General features: G+C 49.3%; 1 protein-coding gene across 1 annotated transcript in view; it reads right to left on the bottom strand.

The window, feature by feature from the left end:
* HABP2 (hyaluronan binding protein 2) overlaps nucleotides 1-24,959 on the bottom strand; it is a 33,078-nt gene extending 8,119 nt beyond the window's left edge. Inside the window, exons 1-6 of the mRNA XM_063963330.1 lie at nucleotides 24,938-24,959; nucleotides 23,565-23,736; nucleotides 20,617-20,711; nucleotides 8,778-9,066; nucleotides 5,154-5,296; nucleotides 1,505-1,648 (exon numbers count right to left, since the gene is read on the bottom strand). Coding sequence (XP_063819400.1) covers nucleotides 1,505-1,648; nucleotides 5,154-5,296; nucleotides 8,778-9,066; nucleotides 20,617-20,711; nucleotides 23,565-23,736; nucleotides 24,938-24,959 — 865 coding nt within the window. The remainder of the gene's footprint in view (nucleotides 1-1,504; nucleotides 1,649-5,153; nucleotides 5,297-8,777; nucleotides 9,067-20,616; nucleotides 20,712-23,564; nucleotides 23,737-24,937) is intronic.
* Nucleotides 24,960-27,130: the final 2,171 nt, after the last annotated feature.

Genomic DNA, 27,130 nt, shown 5'->3' with positions numbered 1-27,130 from the left:
ACATCTTGCCTCTGTAGAGCCAGTTTGTGCAAGGAGAGATTAATTGCTTCTTTTTTGGGGGGGGTCCAAACCAACCCGTCATATCAGTCACAGTCGTGTGGCAGACCCTGTCACTGAAATGATGGGTTGGTTAAAGTGTGCATGTCCTGTTTTGTTTATACAACATAAGGGTGGGTGGGAGGGCCCAAGGACAATTCCATCTTGCACCTCTTTTTTCTTTTCTTTTTCTTTGCGTCATTTGCTGTTTGGGGAGGGTTTTTTGGAAGGGACATCCTGCGTGACACTGCAGTGCCACTCCTAGATGGGCCCGGTGTTTGTGTCGGCCACTATGGTCGCTTATCTTACTCACACAGCTACCTCATTGCGCCTCTTTTTTTCTTTGCGTCATGTGCTGTTTGGGGAGGGTTTTTTGGAAGGGACATCCTGCGTGACACTGCAGTGCCACTCCTAGATGGGCCCGGTGTTTGTGTCGGCCACTAGGGTCGCTTATCTTACTCACACAGCTACCTCATTGCGCCTCTTTTTTTCTTTGCGTCATGTGCTGTTTGGGGAGGGTTTTTTGGAAGGGACATCCTGCGTGACACTGCAGTGCCACTCCTAGATGGGCCCGGTGTTTGTGTCGGCCACTAGGGTCGCTAATCTTACTCACACAGCTACCTCATTGCGCCTCTTTTTTTCTTTGCGTCATGTGCTGTTTGGGGAGGGTTTTTTGGAAGGGCCATCCTGCGTGACACTGCAGTGCCACTCCTAGATGGGCCCGGTGTTTGTGTCGGCCACTAGGGTCGCTTATCTTACTCACACAGCGACCTCGGTGCAAATTTTAGGACTAAAAATAATATTGTGAGGTGTGAGGTATTCAGAATAGACTGAAAATGAGTGGAAATTATGGTTTTTGAGGTTAATAATACTTTGGGATCAAAATGACCGCCAAATTCTATGATTTAAGCTATTTTTTAGGTTTTTTGGAAAAAAACACCCGAATCCAAAACACACCCGAATCCGACAAAAAAAATTCGGTGAGGTTTTGCCAAAACGCGGTCGAACCCAAAACACGGCCGCGGAACCGAACCCAAAACCAAAACACAAAACCCGAAAAATTTCCGGCGCTCATCTCTATTTATCACCCCCTCCTTCTCCCTATTTTAGAATAAAGGGAAGGCGCGTCTTAGGGACCAGGGTCCGTTACACGTAGAACATGCCTTGGTGCCGCTGTTTCTCCAGTATGTGCGCCGAGCAGCACGGGTTACTGTCTGACCTCTGGCACAGCCATCCAGCCTCCTCCCACCCGTCCCCAGACAATATAGTGAGAACAGCCAGTGAGTAGGCCGTGGTAGTGGAGAGGCTCCGGGCAACTGGAAACCCCCTGTAAGGGCGAGCCTGAAACCAGAAGTCCCAATTTTGTTCATTCTTGCAGCCCACACAGACACAGAATGACAGTAGATGGACCTAACTTTACAGCAGATGATGACACCACTAGGTGGACCCAGCATGAGACAGCAAATCAGTGACGCACCTGTTTCTGTCATCCCCCAGCCAGATATTAGACAGATCTTCCCCGGCGAGACCTCTTGGTCTGGTAAGCACGCCGTCTTCACGTACTGCGTCTCTCGCGCGCATTTTCCATTCACTTTCTTTAGTTTCATAAGAGCTGCAACAAGGAGGAACACAGTAGTGAGGGCCCTGCCCTTTTCCAGGCCACTCTCTCCTATCTGATCTCATCCATAACAAAGGTTGTAGCGTCTGACACTGTAGATGGTGGGGCTGATTCTGAGTTGGGAGAAAAGCAAGAAAAAAAAGAAGTGACTCTGTGCAGAGGGATCAGCGCAGAGCTAGAAATTAACTGCATCCGCGCTGCCGTCTGTGGGGCTCATTCACTCTGCAGCCGGCTCTCACTATCAGACTTCGTGTAACGGGGCATTATGGAAGCTGATGGGCAGGAGGTTCTGATATATTGGGCCTGTGGCCGGACCGTCCTGGTGGCCACATGATTAATGGCGGCCGTGGCACTGAAGGGGTTAACCCCTAGTGCCCAGCGCCATTATGTTGACAATGGGCGCTTGGCGCCATTTTTGAATGTGCCCTAGCGCTAGTCGCCATCTTCAAAATGTATTGGGCGCTAGGCGCCGTGTGATTTAATAATGTATTTTAAATATGTGCCGCGGCAGTGAGGGAGCCCCCGGCGCGCTGATCTGTGTGTGCCCGCCGGGGGGGAGGAGAGCCGCTGTGTGTGCGCTGAGGTCCGGGAGCTACGCTCCCGGCACCTCAGCGCTACGGAGGGAGAGCCGCTGCAAGTGGGAGAGCCGCTCCCGCTGCAGTGCTCTCTGTGGGTGCTGCCGCTGGAGGCCGGGAGCTCTGCTCCCGGCGCCTCAGCCCAGCGGAGGTGGCCAGCCGCGGCAGCCGGGACGAACGTCCCGGCTGCTGGCCAGCAGGGGGGGTGCGCCGCAGCCCGGCTCCCCGCCGGACGCTGCGGAGAGGCCACAGATCTCAGTGCCGCATACAGGGGACCGGGCTAGCCGCCCCCCTGCGCGGCGAGGGCACCAGAGCGCGCCGCTCATGGGAGACCGGGCTAGCAGGCTCCGTAGCGGCGGGGGTGAGCAGGATGGTGAGTGCTGGGGTCCGGAAGCTACGCTCCCGGCACCTCAGCACTGCCAAAGACACAGAGCCATGGCGGCCGGGACAAGTGTCCCGGGCCGCCGGGCTTTAGATCAGGGGGGTGCGGTGAGACCACAAAAGTAGTGCCACACTGGGGGGACAGGGAGAACCAGCTCCCTGGACCCCAGGGGCAGGCAGGCAGGCTGGAGGATGGGGGAAGCCAGCCCCATACCTCCAGCACTGAGAGAGCCCTAGCAGCCAAGTTACAGGGCTAGGGGAGCCCAGCGCTGAGCGCTGGGCACAGTATTCAAGAACCAAAACATTGTTTAAATGTAATAAAATGTATATTGTGATGTGAGGCACTGCAGTGCCTGGGTATATGTAGCCTGTGCAGGGCACAGGCTCAGTGTATATTTAAAGGGGAATGTACAGTGTATTTTAAATGTGATGTATTTAAAGGTAAAAATGCACTTACTTGGTTGTGTGTCCCAGGAGGGGGGAATCCATGGCTGTGCAGGCTGATGGATTCTCCCAGACCTTTTCCCCAAAAACGGAATACTTTCCCTTCCAGCCTCACAGTTGAAAGTGGCCTTAGAAGAGAGAGGAGGAGCTCAGCTTTGAAACAAGCTGGGTGGTTTTCTGGAGCTCCATAGGGATCACCCGTAGTGGCCAGGAAACCATGACCGGGGATCTAGGCTGCCCAGCTCTGGAGCCCGAATCCTGGCTGCAGACAGGGGGCTAGGTCCCGGGCAGGTTTCTGGAAGTCAGTTTAGGCGGGAAAACTTCCCCCAGCCTAGACTGGACGGCACCGGGGCGTATCCTGATCCTCCAGGATGGGACAGTCAAAAGAGAGTGACCACTCCCCACTGTCCATAGAGGACAATGGAAGCTGTGCATGTGACCAAGGCATGCACAGCCCATGGGTAAACATTGATTGGTTGTAAACCACAGGGCGGGCTTACCCCCTGTGGTAGTGTGTGTTGGAGTAGGATAAAAGGAGGGCAGTTGCCCCATGAAAAGGGTATTGTACCATCTTCATTCTGCTGTAAACATCTTGCTGTACTGCTGAAGTTCTTTTCAGAACTATTTGTTGGCATTAAAACATCATCTGCCTCAAGAAGATTGCGTCATCTTGTGACCTACAGGGCTATGCGAAACATAGCCTCGTTCACCGGCTGTCTAGGGTGAATCAGCGTCTCCAAGTTCCGCCTTCTGCCAGCTACCAGTAGCGGCCTAGTCAGGTGACTAGTGGGGATTCATCAACACCACACAGGTGTGGTAACGCAGTGTGTCGGCACATACAGAGCAGAACCGTGGTTCCAAATGCCACAGCAGGTTAGGAGTTTGGTGGTGGCAGCATAAACCCACCCACAGCGCAGTGGGTGGAGTCAGTAACAAGCGGTTACTGACGGTAAGCGGGAATCCCCTATGTGGTCAGGTCCCGTGTGACCTAACCTTCCATTCTGTGCACTGGGGACGAGCCCGTCCGGTCACAGGGCCTTATTCCGATTTGTATGTAATGCCAGTTGCATGTAATGCTGGTATTCACAGAGCTGAGTGTGGGCCTGAAAATCCCTAGAACCTCTTACAGGGCCTGCGTCACACAGTGTATAAGCACAGAGGCGCAGCTGCGATTAAGATGTGCGGTATCAGAAGTGTATAGATAACGGGTGATCCTGGGCAGTGACTGGTGGCAATTCAGATGCGACTACGCCAAAAGAGGCTAAAGTGGTCACAGCAGCGCGCAAATCAGAATGTGGCCCATTGGGACTTACTTTGCACTATGTCCCTAGTTGCATTCCGCTAGAAGCACAAGGGAAGATTTATCAAAGCTCGGAGAGAGATAAAGTGGAGAGAGATAAAGTCCAGCCGATCAGCTCCTGCAGTAACTGCCGTGTTACAGGCTGTGTGTGAAAAATGACAGGGGCTGGTTGGTTGGTACTTTATCTCTCTTCAAGTTTTGATTAATCTTCCCAATTGTTCAAGAAAATCGCCTCTGTGGACGAGCCCTGAGCCCTGGAAAGTGGTCCCACAACCAGGGCCGCCATCAGGGGGGAAATGCCGGGACTCCAGTCCTGGGACTGGACCGTGAGGGGTCCCACTTGGCAGCGGTGTGGATTGGAGTGCACCGTATGCTGCCATAGACAGACAGTGATCCGGCATTTTGAATTTGGAGCTGGAGCTCGCGGACCGGTGAGCTCATGGACCGGTGAGCTCTGATTGGTTCACGGCCGGCTCCAAATTTGAAACACCACCGTAGCTATCCCTCTAGGGTTGCCTGCTCTGGACTCCTTACTTATGCTCCTGTGATCCTAGCCCACCGTGGAATTTTCCCAAGACAGACACACCTAGAATGGTAAGTAGTGGCGGCTAAAGGGGGAGCAGAAGCTGAGGTGTGGGAGGGGGGGGACCTGCCTATTTTAGCAGTCCCGAGCCCCACAATTTCTGATGGCAGCCCTTCCTACAACCAACATAACCAAAGAGGTAAAGTCTAGCCCTCATCCCCTTATAACAGTTGTCTTATCGGAGTCTGTTATCCATAGAATGGACACACCACTTACCAATGTCATTGTGTAAACTACTGAGTCCCTCCCTGAAACTTTCATGCATAATTATCTTCTCTACTGCAAACACTTGCTCAGGGGTCTCCACCTTCCGCAGATCCACTTTACCCAGCAACACTTTCCAGAGGCTTGGCAGCGGCCTAGGTGACAAAACATTTGTTACAGTTTGTATTGCAGCAATTATTCTGTTTACACTGTTCCCATACACTGTGCTTCCCCTTATGACGCTCTCAGGACCGGATGCAACATTAGCCACAGCTGACTGTTGCAATGGGACTCAGAAAATGAGGGGCAGCTTTTCCGACATAAATCAAATATTTCCGTTTTTTCACAGAATAGTGTGTGGGGGGGGGGGGAGATGGGGGGTGTCATAGCAGCTGGATGGTGCATTTATCAAGGGAACGTAACTTATCAGAACAAAAAATTAATTGTGCGAGTAATGACACCATATGCTGCTCTGTGAGAAAACAGGTTACACCACAGTGTGTTCTGGGTAAAAACAAACATATCTCAGACAGACAGAGGTTGTGTGCCTCCTCCAGGACCCTAGATGACATTACCATATGCTAGGTCATAGCAAGTGTCACCTGTCACCCAGAGCCGGATTAAGGGCCACATGGACCTGGAGCTAAACATTTTAAATGGCCTATACTAAGAAGAAGAAGCGCTGTGACCAGTGCTGTGTGGGTGTGGCCAGAGCCATGTGGGCGTGTACACCCTATATAGTATGTGCCCCAATGTCTTCCTAAATACATAAACATAATAACATTTGATAATTATGTGAGAAAACTGAAAAAAAACCTATTCTAATACTTATGATTTATGATTTTTTTGGCCGCTGTGCACTTGGTCATGCTGCCAGTATGATGGGCCTATTTTTATGTGGAGGCCTGGAGCTGTAGCTCCATCCGCCCCATTGTTAATCTGGCCCTGCTGTCAACCAGTCCATTTCTAAAGTTATATTATACAACTTTACTTTCCAGAGACAAATCTTTTGCACCTTGAACTGTCACAGAAAAAACAAAAATGCAGATGTACACTCTATAGTACTAAGCACTGCTAATCAGAATAATTAAAATAAACTCTGCAATACTGTATAACATAGAGCAAAATGTAGGTGCTTAGCATAGTTTTGGGCCAAAAGTATGGGCCTACCAACCACGACCAGTGGTGGGGTTTTTTTTTTACCAATGTAAGACTTTAACATTTTAATTATAAGCTTTTACCTATGTAATACTCTTAACGCATAGCCAGTGGCGTCATGAGGGGGGTGCGGGGGTTGTGGCCCGCACCCAGGTGTCACCCTTCAATGGGGTGACACCAAAAAGAGCTGTACACCCACACTCCCTTCCGCCAATAATTCAGACACCTGCCTGGACTGACCATTTTCACGGCTGCGGCGGCGCCGGATCTGTACTGCCGCAATCTATAGATGCCGGGTGCAGGACGTCACTCCTGTGACGTCATCACGCACACCGACACCGCAGGGCAGGCCATTCTGTGAGGGAGAATGGGAGTCGAGTGCATGATGCCCACGTGGGGTGCGCCCGGCTCCCGTCTTTGCAGCTAGCGGAGTACCCGGCTCTCCTCCCTGCCTGCCACCGCCGGGCGCGCACAGGAGATACGCCTGGATCGCGTCCCTGCCGCTGAAGGAGCACCGCCGGGCGCTTGGTTCCTGTACCTGCCGCCGCTGGAGCTGGTAGGCTTTAAAATTAAATGACAGTCTACAGTATGTTTCTCTCCAACCCTGTGTCCCAATCCCCAGTCTGTCCCTCTCCCACTCTGCATCCTCTCCAACCCAGCGTCCCAATCCCCAGTCTGTCCCTCTCCCACTCTGCATCCTCTCCCACCCAGTGTCCCAGTCCCCAGTATGTCCCCATCCCACTCTGCATCCTCTCCCACCCAGTGTCCCAATCCCTAGTCTGTCCCTCTCCCACTCTGCATCCTCTCCCACCCAGTGTCCCAGTCCCCAGTCTGTCCCTCTCCCACTCTGCATCCTCTCCCACCCAGTGTCCCAGTCCCCAGTATGTCCCCATCCCACTCTGCATCCTCTCCCACCCAGTGTCCCAATCCCTAGTCTGTCCCTCTCCCACTCTGCGTCCTCTCCCATCCAGTGTCCCAATCCCTAGTCTGTCCCTCTCCCACTCTGCGTCCTCTCCCACCCAGTGTCCCAGTCCCTAGTCTGTCCCTCTCCCACTCTGCATCCTCTCCCACCCAGTGTCCCAGTCCCCAGTCTGTCCCTCTCCCACTCTGCATCCTCTCCCACCCAGTGTCCCAGTCCCCAGTATGTCCCCATCCCACTCTGCATCCTCTCCCACCCAGTGTCCCAGTCCCCAGTATGTCCCCATCCCACTCTGCATCCTCTCCCACCCAGTGTCCCAATCCCTAGTCTGTCCCTCTCCCACTCTGCATCCTCTCCCACCCAGTGTCCCAATCCCTAGTCTGTCCCTCTCCCACTCTGCGTCCTCTCCCACCCAGTGTCCCAATCCCTAGTCTGTCCCTCTCCCACTCTGCGTCCTCTCCCACCCAGTGTCCCAATCCCTAGTCTGTCCCTCTCCCACTCTGCGTCCTCTCCCACCCAGTGTCCCAATCCCTAGTCTGTCCCTCTCCCACTCTGCGTCCTCCCCCATCCAGTGTCCCAATCCCTAGTCTGTCCCTCTCCCACTCTGCGTCCTCTCCCACCCAGCGTCCCAATCCCCAGTCTGTCCCTCTCCCACCCAGTGCCCCAATCCCTAGTATGTCCCCCTCCCACTCTGCAACCTCTCCCACCCAGTGTCCCAATCCCCAGTATGTCCTCCTCCCACTCTACGTCCTCTCCCACCCAGCATCTCCCCCTTCCTCTGTCCCTCTATCCATTATGTCTTTCTCCCACACTGCATCCCCCTCTCACCTAATGCCCCCGTCCTCCTCAGTCCCTTCCTCCACCATGTGTCCTCCCTCTCACCCAGTGCCTCTTAAGGACACCCGCCTTCTGATTGGCCACACCCCTTTTTCGGCATCTGCCACAGTACACCCTCGAGTGGACACTACCCCTTTCAATTTTCCATACCCCCACTTCAAAATTCCCTCTTCGATCACTGTGTGTGTGTGTGTGTGTGTGTGTGTGTGTGTGTGTATGTGTGTATGTGTATATATATATATATATATATTATATATATTATACACACACACACACACACACACACACACACACACACACACACACAAGAAACCGTGTGGTGTGCTACGGGAGGAGGTCCATGGGGGGGTGACACCATGAGTTACCACACCGGGTGACACCAACCCTAGTGACGCCACTGCACATAGCTCCTGCTTCTTACTAATGTAACACCTTTTTAACACTTAAAACTCTCACTAGTGTGATGCCTTTGGGGCGATTGGCTTGTGCTGGTCTGGGGGCCCCCGTGCCCTGGAAAGAACCTTTGTGTCAGGTACCCACCAGATGAGGTCACTGAGTTTCGGTTGGGTGGGACCATATATTTGACCAAAAATTATGCTAAGCACCTCAATTGCTGTACAATGTACATGGAGGGGCATGTTGTCTGAGAAGGGGATCTCCTGCACCATACACGTTGCTGGAGGCTAACTGGCTTTAGAAGGAGAGTTCTCTCTGATACTCACAGTGGCTTTACACAGTGGGCAGCGGTCAGGATCCAACACTCAGCAATTAAAACGCCCCCACAGAGGTGGCCGGCAGGAAATGGTGGCACAGGAGACTTTAGCTGGAGCGACGCCAGCCACGGGTGTTTGCCAGGCTGTGCCCTCTTCCCACCAATTATCCTTCTGCGAGTGTCATTAGCCAGCTCTCTGACGCCACAAGTGGGAAATGAAATGTCTGCTTTCGCCGTTACGCTGGGGGGCGCTGTGGATTTTGCCAGCTTCATAGTTGCGGTTACATTAGGTTGCGATGCTGTGAGATAGACAGGAAAAACAGCCATGTTACTGGGGACGGTATCCAGTCTCTAGGTTGACCACTTTTGGTCGACAGTAACTAGGCCGACAGGGTTTCTAGGTCGACAGGGTCTTTAGGTCAACATGTTCTAGGTCGACGGGTCAAAAGGTCGACATGAGTTTTTGAATTTTTTTTACATTTCCATTAGAGATGAGCGGGTTCGGTTCCTCGGGATCCGAACACCCCGAACTTCACCCATTTTACACGGGTCCGAGGCATACTCGGATTCTCCCGTGTGGCTCGGTTAACCCGAGCGTGCCCGAACGTCATCATCCCGCTGTCGGATTCTCACGAGATTCGGATTCTATATAAGGAGCCACGCGTCGCTGCCATTTTTCACTCGTGCATTGGAAATGATAGTGAGAGGACGTGGCTGGCGTCCTCTCACTTTGTTTCAGGGGCTGCATATCTTTATTCTGGGGACCAGCAGTATTATAGGAGGAGTACAGTGCAGAGTTTTGCTGACCAGTGACCACCAGTATTATACGTTGTCTACCTGAAAAACGCTCCATATCTGTGCTAGAGATGAGCGGGTTCGGTTTCTTTGAATCCGAACCCGCACGAACTTCACTTTTTTTTTCACGGGTCCGAGCGACTCGGATCTTCCCGCCTTGCTCGGTTAACCCGAGCGCGCCCGAACGTCATCATGACGCTGTCGGATTCTCGCGAGACTCGGATTCTATATAAGGAGCCGCGCGTCGCCGCCATTTTCACACGTGCATTGAGATTGATAGGGAGAGGACGTGGCTGGCGTCCTCTCCATTTAGATTAGATTTAGAAGAGAGAGAGAGAGAGAGATTGCTGTGATACTGTAGATTAGAAGAGAGTGCAGACAGAGTTTAGTGACTGACGACCACAGTGACCAGTGACCACCAGAGACAGTGCAGTTGTTTGTTTTATTTAATATATCCGTTCTCTGCCTGAAAAAAACGATACACAGTCACACAGTGACTCAGTCTGTGTGCACTGCTCAGCCCAGTGTGCTGCACATCAATGTATTGTATATAAAGCTTATAATTGTGGGGGAGACTGGGGAGCACTGCAGGTTGTTATAGCAGGAGCCAGGAGTACATGATAAATAATATTATATTAAAATTAAACAGTGCACACTTTTGCTGCAGGAGTGCCACTGCCAGTGTGACTAGTGGTGACCAGTGCCTGACCACCAGTATATTAGTAGTATTGTATACTATCTCTTTATCAACCAGTCTATATTAGCAGCAGACACAGTACAGTGCGGTAGTTCACGGCTGTGGCTACCTCTGTGTCGGCACTCGGCAGGCAGTCCGTCCATCCATAATTGTATCATAATATATACCACCTAACCGTGGTTTTTTTTTCATTCTTTATACCGTCGTCATACTAGTTGTTACGAGTATACTACTATCTCTTTATCAACCAGTGTACAGTGCGGTAGTTCACGGCTGTGGCTACCTCTGTGTCGGCACTCGGCAGGCAGTCCGTCCAACCATAATTGTATTATAATATATACCACCTAACCGTGGTTTTTTTTTCATTCTTTATACCGTCGTCATACTAGTTGTTACGAGTATACTACTATCTCTTTATCAACCAGTGTACAGTGCGGTAGTTCACGGCTGTGGCTACCTCTGTGTCGGCACTCGGCAGGCAGTCCGTCCAACCATAATTGTATTATAATATATACCACCTAACCGTGGTTTTTTTTTCATTCTTTATACCGTCGTCATACTAGTTGTTACGAGTATACTACTATCTCTTTATCAACCAGTGTACAGTGCGGTAGTTCACGGCTGTGGCTACCTCTGTGTCGGCACTCGGCAGGCAGTCCGTCCATCCATAATTGTATTATAATATATACCACCTAACCGTGGTTTTTTTTTCATTCTTTATACCGTCGTCATACTAGTTGTTACGAGTATACTACTATCTCTTTATCAACCAGTGTACAGTGCGGTAGTTCACGGCTGTGGCTACCTCTGTGTCGGCACTCGGCAGGCAGTCCGTCCAACCATAATTGTATTATAATATATACCACCTAACCGTGGTTTTTTTTTCATTCTTTATACCGTCGTCATACTAGTTGTTACGAGTATACTACTATCTCTTTATCAACCAGTGTACAGTGCGGTAGTTCACGGCTGTGGCTACCTCTGTGTCGGCACTCGGCAGGCAGTCCGTCCAACCATAATTGTATTATAATATATACCACCTAACCGTGGTTTTTTTTTCATTCTTTATACCGTCGTCATACTAGTTGTTACGAGTATACTACTATCTCTTTATCAACCAGTGTACAGTGCGGTAGTTCACGGCTGTGGCTACCTCTGTGTCGGCACTCGGCAGGCAGTCCGTCCATCCATAATTGTATTATATACCACCTAACCGTGGTTTTTTTATACCACCTAACCGTGGCAGTCCGTCCATAATTGTATACTAGTATCCAATCCATCCATCTCCATTGTTTACCTGAGGTGCCTTTTAGTTCTGCCTATAAAATATGGAGAACAAAAAAGTTGAGGTTCCAAAATTAGGGAAAGATCAAGATCCACTTCCACCTCGTGCTGAAGCTGCTGCCACTAGTCATGGCCGAGACGATGAAATGCCAGCAACGTCGTCTGCCAAGGCCGATGCCCAATGTCATAGTACAGAGCATGTCAAATCCAAAACACCAAATATCAGAAAAAAAAGGACTCCAAAACCTAAAATAAAATTGTCGGAGGAGAAGCGTAAACTTGCCAATATGCCATTTACCACACGGAGTGGCAAGGAACGGCTGAGGCCCTGGCCTATGTTCATGGCTAGTGGTTCAGCTTCACATGAGGATGGAAGCACTCAGCCTCTCGCTAGAAAACTGAAAAGACTCAAGCTGGCAAAAGCACCGCAAAGAACTGTGCGTTCTTTGAAATCCCAAATCCACAAGGAGAGTCCAATTGTGTCGGTTGCGATGCCTGACCTTCCCAACACTGGACGTGAAGAGCATGCGCCTTCCACCATTTGCACGCCCCCTGCAAGTGCTGGAAGGAGCACCCGCAGTCCAGTTCCTGATAGTCAGATTGAAGATGTCAGTGTTGAAGTACACCAGGATGAGGAGGATATGGGTGTTGCTGGCGCTGGGGAGGAAATTGACCAGGAGGATTCTGATGGTGAGGTGGTTTGTTTAAGTCAGGCACCCGGGGAGACACCTGTTGTCCGTGGGAGGAATATGGCCGTTGACATGCCAGGTGAAAATACCAAAAAAATCAGCTCTTCGGTGTGGAGGTATTTCACCAGAAATGCGGACAACAGGTGTCAAGCCGTGTGTTCCCTTTGTCAAGCTGTAATAAGTAGGGGTAAGGACGTTAACCACCTCGGAACATCCTCCCTTATACGTCACCTGCAGCGCATTCATAATAAGTCAGTGACAAGTTCAAAAACTTTGGGTGACAGCGGAAGCAGTCCACTGACCAGTAAATCCCTTCCTCTTGTAACCAAGCTCACGCAAACCACCCCACCAACTCCCTCAGTGTCAATTTCCTCCTTCCCCAGGAATGCCAATAGTCCTGCAGGCCATGTCACTGGCAAGTCTGACGAGTCCTCTCCTGCCTGGGATTCCTCCGATGCATCCTTGCGTGTAACGCCTACTGCTGCTGGCGCTGCTGTTGTTGCCGCTGGGAGTCGATGGTCATCCCAGAGGGGAAGTCGTAAGCCCACTTGTACTACTTCCAGTAAGCAATTGACTGTTCAACAGTCCTTTGCGAGGAAGATGAAATATCACAGCAGTCATCCTACTGCAAAGCGGATAACTGAGTCCTTGACAACTATGTTGGTGTTAGACGTGCGTCCGGTATCCGCCGTTAGTTCACAGGGAACTAGACAATTTATTGAGGCAGTGTGCCCCCGTTACCAAATACCATCTAGGTTCCACTTCTCTAGGCAGGCGATACCGAGAATGTACACGGACGTCAGAAAAAGACTCACCAGTGTCCTAAAAAATGCAGTTGTACCCAATGTCCACTTAACCACGGACATGTGGACAAGTGGAGCAGGGCAGGGTCAGGACTATATGACTGTGACAGCCCACTGGGTAGATGTATGGACTCCCGCCGCAAGAACAGCAGCGGCGGCACCAGTAGCAGCATCTCGCAAACGCCAACTCTTTCCTAGGCAGGCTACGCTTTGTATCACCGCTTTCCAGAATACGCACACAGCTGAAAACCTCTTACGGCAACTGAGGAAGATCATCGCGGAATGGCTTACCCCAATTGGACTCTCCTGTGGATTTGTGGCATCGGACAACGCCAGCAATATTGTGTGTGCATTAAATATGGGCAAATTCCAGCACGTCCCATGTTTTGCACATACCTTGAATTTGGTGGTGCAGAATTTTTTTAAAAACGACAGGGGCGTGCAAGAGATGCTGTCGGTGGCCAGAAAAATTGCGGGACACTTTCGGCGTACAGGCACCACGTACAGAAGACTGGAGCACCACCAAAAACTACTGAACCTGCCCTGCCATCATCTGAAGCAAGAAGTGGTAACGAGGTGGAATTCAACCCTCTATATGCTTCAGAGGTTGGAGGAGCAGCAAAAGGCCATTCAAGCCTATACAATTGAGCACGATATAGGAGATGGAATGCACCTGTCTCAAGTGCAGTGGAGAATGATTTCAACGTTGTGCAAGGTTCTGATGCCCTTTGAACTTGCCACACGTGAAGTCAGTTCAGACACTGCCAGCCTGAGTCAGGTCATTCCCCTCATCAGGCTTTTGCAGAAGAAGCTGGAGGCATTGAAGAAGGAGCTAACACGGAGCGATTCCGCTAGGCATGTGGGACTTGTGGATGCAGCCCTTAATTCGCTTAACAAGGATTCACGGGTGGTCAATCTGTTGAAATCAGAGCACTACATTTTGGCCACCGTGCTCGATCCTAGATTTAAAGCCTACCTTGGATCTCTCTTTCCGGCAGACACAGGTCTGCTGGGGTTGAAAGACCTGCTGGTGACAAAATTGTCAAGTCAAGCGGAACGCGACCTGTCAACATCTCCTCCTTCACATTCTCCCGCAACTGGGGGTGCGAGGAAAAGGCTCAGAATTCCGAGCCCACCCGCTGGCGGTGATGCAGGGCAGTCTGGAGCGACTGCTGATGCTGACATCTGGTCCGGACTGAAGGACCTGACAACGATTACAGACATGTCGTCCACTGTCACTGCATATGATTCTCTCAACATTGATAGAATGGTGGAGGATTATATGAGTGACCGCATCCAAGTAGGCACGTCACACAGTCCGTACTTATACTGGCAGGAAAAAGAGGCAATTTGGAGGCCCTTGCACAAACTGGCTTTATTCTACCTAAGTTGCCCTCCCACAAGTGTGTACTCCGAAAGAGTGTTTAGTGCCGCCGCTCACCTTGTCAGCAATCGGCGTACGAGGTTACATCCAGAAAATGTGGAGAAGATGATGTTCATTAAAATGAATTATAATCAATTCCTCCGCGGAGACATTGACCAGCAGCAATTGCCTCCACAAAGTACACAGGGAGCTGAGATGGTGGATTCCAGTGGGGACGAATTGATAATCTGTGAGGAGGGGGATGTACACGGTGATATATCGGAGGGTGAAGATGAGGTGGACATCTTGCCTCTGTAGAGCCAGTTTGTGCAAGGAGAGATTAATTGCTTCTTTTTTGGGGGGGGTCCAAACCAACCCGTCATATCAGTCACAGTCGTGTGGCAGACCCTGTCACTGAAATGATGGGTTGGTTAAAGTGTGCATGTCCTGTTTTGTTTATACAACATAAGGGTGGGTGGGAGGGCCCAAGGATAATTCCATCTTGCACCTCTTTTTTCTTTTCTTTTTCTTTGCATCATGTGCTGATTGGGGAGGGTTTTTTGGAAGGGACATCCTGCGTGACACTGCAGTGCCACTCCTAGATGGGCCCGGTGTTTGTGTCGGCCACTAGGGTCGCTAATCTTACTCACACAGCTACCTCATTGCGCCTCTTTTTTTCTTTGCGTCATGTGCTGTTTGGGGAGGGTTTTTTGGAAGGGACATCCTGCGTGACACTGCAGTGCCACTCCTAGATGGGCCCGGTGTTTGTGTCGGCCACTAGGGTCGCTTATCTTACTCACACAGCGACCTCGGTGCAAATTTTAGGACTAAAAATAATATTGTGAGGTGTGAGGTATTCAGAATAGACTGAAAATGAGTGTAAATTATGGTTTTTGAGGTTAATAATACTTTGGGATCAAAATGACCCCCAAATTCTATGATTTAAGCTGTTTTTTAGTGTTTTTGGAAAAAAACACCCGAATCCAAAACACACCCGAATCCGACAAAAATAATTCGGTGAGGTTTTGCCAAAACGCGTTCGAACCCAAAACACGGCCGCGGAACCGAACCCAAAACCAAAACACAAAACCCGAAAAATTTCAGGCGCTCATCTCTAATCTGTGCTCAGTGTGCTGCATATATCTGTGCTCACACTGCTTTATTGTAGGGACTGGGGACCAGCAGTATTATATAGGAGGAGTACAGAGCAGAGTTTTGCTGACCAGTGACCACCAGTATTATACATTCTCTGCCTGAAAAACGCTCCATATCTGTGCTCAGTGTGCTGCATATATCTGTGCTCACACTGCTTTATTGTGGGGACTGGGGACCAGCAGTATTATATAGGAGGAGTACAGTGCAGAGTTTTGCTGACCAGTGACCACCAGTATACGTTGTCTGCCTGAAAAACGCTCCATATCTGTGCTCAGTGTGCTGCATATATCTGTGCTCACACTGCTTTATTGTGGGGACTGGGGACCAGCAGTATTATATAGGAGGAGTACAGTGCAGAGTTTTGCTGACCAGTGACCACCAGTATTATACGTTCTCTGCCTGAAAAACGCTCCGTATCTGTGCTGCATTGTAGTATATAGTAGGAGTACAGTGCATAATTTTGCTGACCACGAGTATATAATATATAGCATTACGGTACAGTAGGCCACTGCTCTACCTACCTCTGTGTCGTCAAGTATACTATCCATCCATACCTGTGGTGCATTTCAGTTTTGCACAGTTTGCTGACCACCAGTATATAATATATAGCAGTACGGTACAGTAGGCCACTGCTCTACCTACCTCTGTCTCGTATCCATCCATCCATACCTGTGGTGCATTTCAGTTGTGCGCAGTATATATAGTAGTAGGCCATTGCTATTGATACTGGCATATAATTCCACACATTAAAAAATGGAGAACAAAAATGTGGAGGGTAAAATAGGGAAAGATCAAGATCCACTTCCACCTCGTGCTGAAGCTGCTGCCACTAGTCATGGCCGAGACGATGAAATGCCATCAACGTCGTCTGCCAAGGCCGATGCCCAATGTCATAGTAGAGAGCATGTAAAATCCAAAACACAAAAGTTCAGTAAAATGACCCAAAAATCAAAATTAAAAGCGTCTGAGGAGAAGCGTAAACTTGCCAATATGCCATTTACGACACGGAGTGGCAAGGAACGGCTGAGGCCCTGGCCTATGTTCATGGCTAGTGGTTCAGCTTCACATGAGGATGGAAGCACTCATCCTCTCGCTAGAAAAATGAAAAGACTTAAGCTGGCAAAAGCACAGCAAAGAACTGTGCGTTCTTCGAAATCACAAATCCACAAGGAGAGTCCAATTGTGTCGGCTGCGATGCCTGACCTTCCCAACACTGGACGGGAAGAGGTGGCGCATTCCACCATTTGCACGCCCCCTGCAAGTGCTGGAAGGAGCACCCGCAGTCCAGTTCCTGATAGTCAAATTGAAGATGTCAGTGTTGAAGTACACCAGGATGAGGATATGGGTGTTGCTGGCGCTGAGGAGGAAATTGACAAGGAGGATTCTGATGGTGAGGTGGTTTGTTTAAGTCAGGCACCCAGGGAGACACCTGTTGTCCGTGGGATGAATATGGCCATTGACATGCCTGGTCAAATTACAAAAAAAATCACCTCTTCGGCGTGGAATTATTTTAACACAAATGCGGACAACAGGTGTCAAGCTGTGTGTTGCCCTTGTCGAGCTGTAATAAGTAGGGGTAAGGACGTTAATCACCTCGGAACATCCTCCCTTATACGTCACCTGGAGCGCATTCATCATAAGTCAGTGACAAGTTCAAAAACTTTGGATGACAGAGGAAGCAGTCCACTGACCAGTAAATCCCTTCCTCTTGTAACCAAGCTCCTGCAAACCACACCACCAACTCCCTCAGTGTTAATTTCCTCCTTACCCAGGAAAGCCAATAGTCCTGCAGGCCATGTCATTGGCAAGTCTGACGAGTCCTCTCCTGCCTGGGATTCCTCCGATGCATCCTTGAGTGTAATGCCTACTGCTGCTGGCGCTGCTGTTGTTGCTGCTGGGAGTCGATCGTCATCCCAGAGGGGAAGTCGGAAGACCACTTGTACTACTTCCAGTAAGCAATTGACTGTCCAACAGTCCTTTGCGAGGAAGATGAAATATCACAGCAGTCATCCTGCTGCAAAGCGGATAACTCAGGCCTTGGCAGCCTGGGCGGTGAGAAACGTGTTTCCGGTATCCACCGTTAATTCACAGGCAACTACAGACTTGATTGAGATACTGTGTCCCCGGTACCAAATACCATCTAGGTTCCATTTCTCTAGGCAGGCGATACCGAAAATGTACACAGACCTCAGAAAAAGAGTCACCAGTGTCCTAAAAAATGCAGTTGTACCCAATGTCCACTTAACCACGGACATGTGGACAAGTGGAGCAGGGCAGACTCAGGACTATATGACTGTGACAGCCCACTGGGTAGATGTATTGCCTCCCGCAGCAAGAACAGCAGCGGCGGCACCAGTAGCAGCATCTCGCAAACGCCAACTCGTTCCTAGGCAGGCTACGCTTTGTATCAACGCTTTCCATAAGAGGCACACAGCTGACAACCTCTTACGGAAACTGAGGAACATCATCGCAGAATGGCTTACCCCAATTAGACTCTCCTGGGGATTTGTGACATCGGACAACGCCAGCAATATTGTGCGTGCATTACATCTGGGCAAATTCCAGCACGTCCCATGTTTTGCACATACATTGAATTTGGTGGTGCAGAATTATTTAAAAAACGACAGGGGCGTGCAAGAGATGCTGTCGGTGGCACGAAGAATTGCGGGCCACTTTCGGCATTCAGCCACCGCGTGCCGAATACTGGAGCACCAGCAAACACTCCTGAACCTGCCCTGCCATCATCTGAAGCAAGAGGTGGTAACGAGGTGGAATTCAACCCTCTATATGCTTCAGAGGATGGAGGAGCAGCAAAAGGCCATTCAAGCCTATACATCTGCCTATGATATAGGCAAAGGAGGGGGAATGCACCTGACTCAAGCGCAGTGGAGAATGATTTCAATGTTGTGCAAGGTTCTGCAACCCTTTGAACTTGCCACACGTGAAGTCAGTTCAGACACTGCCTGCCTGAGTCAGGTCATTCCCCTCATCAGGCTTTTGCAGAAGAAGCTGGAGAAATTGAAGGAGGAGCTAAAACAGAGCGATTCCGCTAGGCATGTGGGACTTGTGGATGGAGCCCTTAATTCGCTTAACCAGGATTCACGGGTGGTCAATCTGTTGAAATCAGAGCACTACATTTTGGCCACCGTGCTCGATCCTAGATTTAAAACCTACGTTGTATCTCTCTTTCCGGCAGACACAAGTCTGCAGAGGTTCAAAGGCCTGCTGGTGAGAAAATTGTCAAGTCAAGCGGAACGTGACCAGTCAACAGCTCCTCCTTCACATTCTCCCGCAACTGGGGGTGCGAGGAAAAGGCTAAGAATTCCGAGCCCACCTGCTGGCGGTGATGCAGGGCAGTCTGGAGCGAGTGCTGACATCTGGTCCGGACTGAAGGACCTGCCAACGATTACTGACATGTCGTCTACTGTCACTGCATATGATTCTCTCACCATTGAAAGAATGGTGGAGGATTATATGAGTGACCGCATCCAAGTAGGCACGTCAGACAGTCCGTACGTATACTGGCAGGAAAAAGAGGCAATTTGGAGGCCCTTGCACAAACTGGCTTTATTTTACCTAAGTTGCCCACCCTCCAGTGTGTACTCCGAAAGAGTGTTTAGTGCAGCCGCTCACCTTGTCAGCAATCTGCGTACGAGGTTACTTCCAGAAAATGTGGAGAAGATGATGTTCATCAAAATGAATTATAATCAATTCCTCCATGGAGACATTCACCAGCAATTGCCTCCAGAAAGTACACAGGGACCTGAGATGGTAGATTCCAGTGGGGACGAATTAATACTCTGTGAGGAGGGGGATATACACAGTGAAAGGGGTGAGGAATCGGATGATGAGGAGGAGGTGGACATCTTGCCTCTGTAGAGCCAGTTTGTGCAAGAAGAGAGTGATTGCTTCTTTTTTTGGTGGAGGCCCAAACCAACCAGTCATTTCAGTCACAGTCGTGTGGCAGACCCTGTCGCTGAAATGATGGGTTTGTTAAAGTGTGCATGTCCTGTTTATACAACATAAGGGTGGGTGGGAGGGCCCAAGGACAATTCCATCTTGCACCTCTTTTTTCTTTCATTTTTCTTTGCATCATGTGCTGTTTGGGGACTATTTTTTTGAAGTGCCATCCTGCCTGACACTGCAGTGCCACTCCTAGATGGGCCAGGTGTTTGTGTCGGACACTTGTGTCGCTTAGCTTAGTCATCCAGCGACCTCGGTGCAAATTTTAGGATTAAAAATAATATTGTGAGGTGTGAGGTGTTCAGAATAGACTGAAAATGAGTGGAAATTATGGTTATTGAGGTTAATAATACTATAGGATCAAAATGACCCCCAAATTCTATGATTTAAGCTGTTTTTGAGGGCTTTTTGTAAAAAACACCCGAATCCAAAACACACCCGAAACCGACAAAAAATTTTCAGGGAGGTTTTGCCAAAACACGTCCGAATCCAAAACACGGCCGCGGAACCGAATCCAAAACCAAAACACAAAACCCGAAAAATGTCCGGTGCACATCACTAATTTTTATACAGTACGATCCACGCGGACTACGATTGGGAATGGCAACCTGTGGCGAGCGCAGCGGTAGCGTAGCGAGGCACCTTGCCCGAAGCATGGCGAGCGAAGTGAGCCATGCGAGGGGACACGGTGCACTAATTGGGTTTCCTGGTCACTGTACGGCGAAAACGACACCAAAAAAGATTTAAAACCTCACGTTGACCTTTTGACCTGTCGACCTAGACCATGTCGACCTAGAGACACTGTTTTAATTAGTTGCAGAAACTAAAACTAATAGTGTAATAATGAAAGGGTTTGGCCACCACGCAAGCTTCTGGCAGCTTCCGAATGTCCAGTATTCCTGGTATGCAAGTGACGCCATTTTAAAGTGCCCATATGACACCAGCCGAGGAACGAGAGACATCAGAATAAAGTTTTCTAAACGTATGTAATTAGGAATAGCAGGAACAGAGCGCAGACATGAATAGTGTACACTGGGTAATCCCACACAGCACAGCTGGTCGCACAGGCTGGGAACGCTGAGATTTGGAGCCATACTTACTCTTTGCACAATCCGGAACATCACAAAGGTTCCATCTCAGCTTCCCGTTCTCATTCATAAAGTAACACCACGGTTTCTCTGCGCCATCTGGATTTCTGAGGGAAGGAAGCGGAGATTAGAGCTGTAATTGGGAGACGCAGATGAGCCGTTCAGTCAGTTACAGTGTTATTCAGTTTTCATGTTTGGGAGACTCTGGAGAACAAAAAAAGTCAATGAAATATTTCTCATAAGTGCCATTAAGGGTTCTTATTGCAGAAAACGTAAATGTGCAACTTTTTATAAAACTTTTGTTACTCCTGTTGTACAGAATTTACTGGAAAATCGTTTAAGCTTTGACGCAGTTACTGATAAAACTTTGTGTCAAAAACAAAAGGAATGATTTACTACTTTTTAAAATAAGGTGTAAATGAATATTTGCATTTTGTCAAAATGTTACTTTTATCTTTCCAGAATATCCCCCTAAATTCCAAAATCATAGTTTCAAACTCTGCCTCCAACCTGCCCACCTGCTATAGGGGAAGGGGGGGGGGACTTGGGGGGGGGGGGGGGTGATAGAACCTCCAGAGGTGTGTCAGACAGGAGAAAACTAGAGGGGAAGAGGTAGGGAGCTCCAGAGGTGTGACTGGCAGGAGAGTACTAGAGGGGGAGAGGTAGGGAGCTCCAGAGGTGGGACTGGCAGGAGAGTACTGGAGGGGGAGAGGTAGGGAGCTCCAGAGGTGGGACTGGCAGGAGAGAACTAGAGGGGGAGAGGTAGGGAGCTCCAGATGTGTGACTGGCTGGAGAGTACTGGAGGGGGAGAGGTAGGGAGCTCCAGAGGTGGGACTGGCAGGAGAGAACTAGAGGGGGAGAGGTAGGGAGCTCCAGAGGTGTGACTGGCATGATAGAACTAGAGGAGGAGAAGCAGGGAGCTCCAGAGGTGGGAAAGGCAGGAGAGTACCAGAGGGGGAGAGGTAGGGAGCTCCAGAGGTGGGACTGGCAAGAGAGTACTGGAGGGGGAGAGGTAGGGAGCTCCAGAGGTGGGACTGGCAGGAGAGTACTGAAGGGGGAGAGGTAGGGAGCTCCAGAGGTGGGACTGGCAGGAGAGTACTGGAGGGGGAGAGGTAGGGAGCTCCAGAGGTGTGACTGGCAGGATAGAACTAGAGGAGGAGAAGCAGGGAGCTCCAGAGGTGGGAAAGGCAGGAGAGTACCAGAGGGGGAGAGGTAGGGAGCTCCAGAGGTGGGACTGGCAAGAGAGTACTGGAGGGGGAGAGGTAGGGAGCTCCAGAGGTGGGACTGGCAGGAGAGTACTAGAGGGGGAGAGGTAGGGAGCTCCAGAGGTGGGACTGGCAGGAGAGAACTAGAGGGGGAGAGGTAGGGAGCTCCAGAGGTCGTACTGCCAGGAGAGTACTAGAGGAGGAGAGGTAGGAAGCTCCAGAGGTGGGAAAGGCAGGAGAGTACTAGAGGGGGAGAGGTAGAGAGCTCCAGAGATGGGACAGGCATGTGTCTGAACCGCTCCAAGAGGTATACGTACTGTATTTCTATTCAATTTTACATCTTATTCTCGTCACAGATACAGTGAAACCATAAAGGCCTACTCTAATGGAAGTTGCAGGGGGACTCCCAAATGCTTAGGTTTTCTTCCGCACCCCCCAGAAGAGTAGGCGGCAGCTGCCCCGTTATACACCTACACTGACAGAGCTGCCCTGTAATACACCTACCCTGAGAGAGCTGCCCCATAATACACCTACCCTGAGAGAGCTGCCCTGTAATACACCTACCCTGAGAGAGCTGCCCCATAATACACCTACCCTGAAAGAGCTGCCCTGTAATACACCTACCCTGAGAGAGCTGTCCTGTAATACACCTACACTGAGAGAGCTGTCCTGTAATACACCTACACTGAGAGAGCTGCCCCGTAATACACCTACCCTGAGAAAGTTGCCCTGTAATACACCTACCCTGAGACAGTTGTCATGTAACAGACCTACCCAGAGAGAGCTGCCCTGTAATACACCTACCCTGAGACAGCTGTCCTGTAACATACCTACCCTGAGAGAGCTGCCCTGTAATACACCTACCCTGAGGGAGCTGCCCTGTAATACACCTACCCTGAGAGAGCTGCCCCGTAATACACCTACCCTGAGAAAGTTGCCCTGTAATACACCTACCCTGAGACAGCTGTCATGTAACAGACCTACCCAGAGAGAGCTGCCCTGTAATACACCTACCCTGAGACAGCTGTCCTGTAACATACCTACCCTGAGAGAGCTGCCCTGTAATACACCTACCCTGAGGGAGCTGCCCTGTAATACACCTACCCTGAGAGAGCTGCCCCGTAATACACCTACCCTGAGACAGCTGCCCTGTAATACACCTACCCTGAGAGAGCTGCCCCGTAATACACTTGCCCTGAGAGAGCTGCCCCGTAATACACCTGCCCTGAGACAGCTGCCCCGTAATACACCTACCCTGAGAGAGCTGCCCCGTAATACACCTACCCTGAGACAGCTGCCCCGTAATACACTTACCCTGAGAGAGCTGCCCCGTAATACACCTGCCCTGAGACAGCTGTCCTGTAATACTGTAATACACCTACCGTGAGAGAGCTGCCCCATAATACACCTGCCCTGAGACAGCTGTCCTGTAATACTGTAATACACCTACCCTGAGAGAGCTGCCCCATAATACACCTACCCTCAGAGAGCTGCCCTGTAATACACCTACCCTGAGAGAGCTGCCCTGTAATACACCTACCCTGAGAGAGCTGTAATATTCAGTATGTGCTGTTAATAGCTGAATTCTAATATACGTTAACATGCTATAGTGTAATAGGAAGATTTACATCACAGGAGTATAAATATGTTTCCCTCGTTAATGAGCAGATAATTGGTCTCGCTTGCTGCTGCATTTCATGTGCTAAGTGATGAATAATTGAGCTGTAGCATATGGCGTCTGAGGCATTTATTTACCGGCAGAAGTTGTGCTCGCCTATTCCGTGCTCCCATATTTCAGGTATGAAGGCGCTGACGCTTTCCCTAAGCAGGTGATAAGAGTCCCAGGGCAGGCAGCTGTATTTGTCCTCTGTGTAGCTGGCATGACCACGGTAGCGAAACCCATTATTCCTGTAGCAGTCGTGTGACGCTGGAGGGGGACAGTGTTACAGTAGCATCTTGTACAAGCATCTCACAATAGTCTCTTCTTGACAAGAAGACAGGACAGAGGGGGTTATTCAGAGTTGTTAGCAAACAAAAAAAGTTTCCAATTGGGCAAAACCATGTGCAGTGCAGGTGGGGCAGATGTAACATGTGCAGAGAGAGTATGTGCAGTGCAGGTGGGGCCGGTGTAACATGTGCAGAGAGCGTTAGATTTGGGTGGGCAGTGTTCAAACTGAAATCTAAACTGCAGTGTACAAATAAAGCAGCCAGTATTTACCCTGCACAGAAACAATGTAACCCACCCAAATCTAACACCTAACTCTCTCTGCACATGTTACATCTGCCCCACCTGCAGTGCAGCATGTTTTTGCCCAATTGCTAACTTTTTGGAGAGAGAGAGAGAGAGAGAGAGAGAGAGAGAGACGTGCAGTGTGTACAGTATATACAGATAGAGAGAGTGTGTCTCAGGCAGTATGTACACAACAGACAGTCTCTGGTAGTACATATTTACAGTATATGTACTGTATGCTGCACGTGGATTGTAATAGAAAATAATCCCTCTCCTGGCGCCGCACAAAAAGAGCTGCAAATGAAAAGCACCAAATAGACCACCAATCTATAACAAACTGCAAGAAAGAAAAAGATACTCTCACTTTTGCGCTCAATGTCCCAGAAGTCCAAGTTTGTCCCAGTGGACAGATGTCATCCAATCAATATGAAAAATAAAAATAAAAATGCAACATAGTGTAATCCTGTAACGAAGATTGATCTTTCACCACTGTGTAACACGTAGGATGAAGGTGTTGATATAGTCCCAGATAGGAAGATCGTACATCCACCCCTTTTTCAAAAGGCACCTCGTGTAGTGTACAGGAATTAAGGTGATGAACTCTTACATGTATGCTTACTTCTGAAAGCGTGTTGAAGGCCCATAAAGGTTTCTTTAGTGATCTTCAAAACTCTTCTCACACAAACGAATGAACCACGTTATTCTCGTGACAAATAAAAAGCCAGAGATATATTCCAATTAGGAAAAAAACTCCTTTTAATATCAGAGTAGAAAAAAGTAGGAAGCAAAACAGTCATACCATATGGGGAAAAACGGGTTGGTATTCAGTAAATCAGCAAAGGATCCGGATATCAATTACTGATATAACCCCACTATGGTTGGCTGCTATGCGACCCACCAAAAGCACTGTGTCGACGCATTTCGACGCTATGCAGCGTCTTTTTCAAGATTCACAGTGTGACAAACCCTGGAGCGCAGTGTGTCCTGTCTGATCTGCTCACAAACCGTTTGTGTTTGTTGATTTACTGAATACCAACCCGTTTTTCCCCATATGGTATGACTGTTTTGCTTCCTACTTTTTTCTACTCTGATATTAAAAGGAGTTTTTTTCCTAATTGGAATATATCTCTGGCTTTTTATTTGTCACGAGAATAACGTGGTTCATTCGTTTGTGTGAGAAGAGTTTTGAAGATCACTAAAGAAACCTTTATGGGCCTTCAACACGCTTTCAGAAGTAAGCATACATGTAAGAGTTCATCACCTTAATTCCTGTACACTACACGAGGTGCCTTTTGAAAAAGGGTTGGATGTACGATCTTCCTATCTGGGACTATATCAACACCTTCATCCTACGTGTTACACAGTGGTGAAAGATCAATCTTCGTTACAGGATTACACTATGTTGCATTTTTATTTTCATTTTTCATATTGATTGGATGACATCTGTCCACTGGGACAAACTTGGACTTCTGGGACATTGAGCGCAAAAGTGAGAGTATCTTTTTCTTTCTTGCACGTGGATTGTGTCATTGCTATCCACTTGTAATACCGGAAGTGTTTGTTACACAGGAAGTTTTTGTTATACATGAAATTCTGCTGTTGCCGTTTTTCAGTATCACTTGTAGTCGGTAAAGACACACTTCTGCAGATCTCCAGAGTCCTGTGGTGATTTGCACACAGACCACTTTACATGGTGTCAGAAGACAGAGACACTCTGTACGCTGCGAGATAAAAACTACTAATAAAGAAATGTGATTATGGTGCATTAGCCAGTGAGCTCCTCAGGGACAGGATTGTGTGTGGAACTTACAATGATGTTACTTGTGCACTTTATTACATGAGAAGGAATTAACACTGGACACTGCTATACACATATGTATGCTGCATCAGCGGTCCAATAAAAGTGCAATGGAATTTAAAAGGACAGTCCATGTATGTGATCCCCGGCAACACATGCAGAAGCAAACACTCTGTGAGAATTGTGGTGGTCACACTGCACGTTCCAGCAGCCCACCACATCATGGCCCTCATTCCGAGTTGTTCGCTCGCAAGCTGCTTTTAGCAGCATTGCACACGCTAAGCCGCCGCCTACTGGGAGTGAATCTTAGCTTATCAAAATTGCGAACGAAAGATTTGCAATATTGCGAAAAGACTTCTCTGTGCAGTTTCTGAGTAGCTCCAGACTTACTCTGCCAGTGCGATCAGCTCAGTGCTTGTCGTTCCTGGTTTGACGTCACAAACACACCCAGCGTTCGCCCAGACACTCCTCCGTTTCTCCAGCCACTCCCGCGTTTTTCCCAGAAACGGTAGCGTTTTTTCACACACTCCCATAAAACGGCCAGTTTCCGCCCAGAAACACCCACTTCCTGTCAATCACATTACGATCACCAGAACGAAGAAAAAACCTCGTAATGCCGTGAGTAAAATACCAATCTTCATAGCAAATTTACTTGGCGCAGTCGCAGTGCGAACATTGCGCATGCGCAGTTAGCGGAAAATCGCTGCGATGCGAAGAAAATTACAGAACGAACAACTCTGAATGAGGGCCCAAGTTCCCACTGTGGACGCTCTGCCAGAAAACACCCCACACACCAGGTTGGACTGCCATGTTGCTGTTATTTGTCATCTCAAGGCTCCTTTTGTGATATCTGCCGATGCGTCCCAGCAAGATCTTCATGCTGTCTGCCTTCAGCGTAAGAAACCCATCGGTTTTGCTTCCAGGGCCCGTAAAGGAACTGTTGGCTCTAGTCATTGCTTGTCAAAAGATTCAAGCTCCAAAGGGTACCACCTGGATGTGGTGTACAAACGTGGAAAGGACTTTCATGACGCTGACTCCTGCGCCCACCTCCTGGACCAAGATGTCTCTGATACTGATGAGGACCTGGATATCATGGAGGTTGATGTCATCTCAAATCTCACCAGCAGTCTTGGTTGTACACAGTGCCACGGGCTAGCAGAAAGGGCAGTAAGTTCTGCAAAGCACCTGTTAGACAAATGTTATAGAGATCGTTCTGCCGTGTTCATGGTGCTTCTGAATTTGAGAAATACTCAGAGAGATGGACTTCCCTCTTCTGCTCAATGCCTTGTGTCT

The sequence above is a fragment of the Pseudophryne corroboree genome, chromosome 3 (assembly GCF_028390025.1).
Source record: "Pseudophryne corroboree isolate aPseCor3 chromosome 3, aPseCor3.hap2, whole genome shotgun sequence".
Classification (NCBI taxonomy): domain Eukaryota; kingdom Metazoa; phylum Chordata; class Amphibia; order Anura; family Myobatrachidae; genus Pseudophryne; species Pseudophryne corroboree.
The sequence above is the reverse complement of the archived record's forward strand: the minus strand, read 5'-3'. Positions and strand labels throughout refer to the sequence as shown.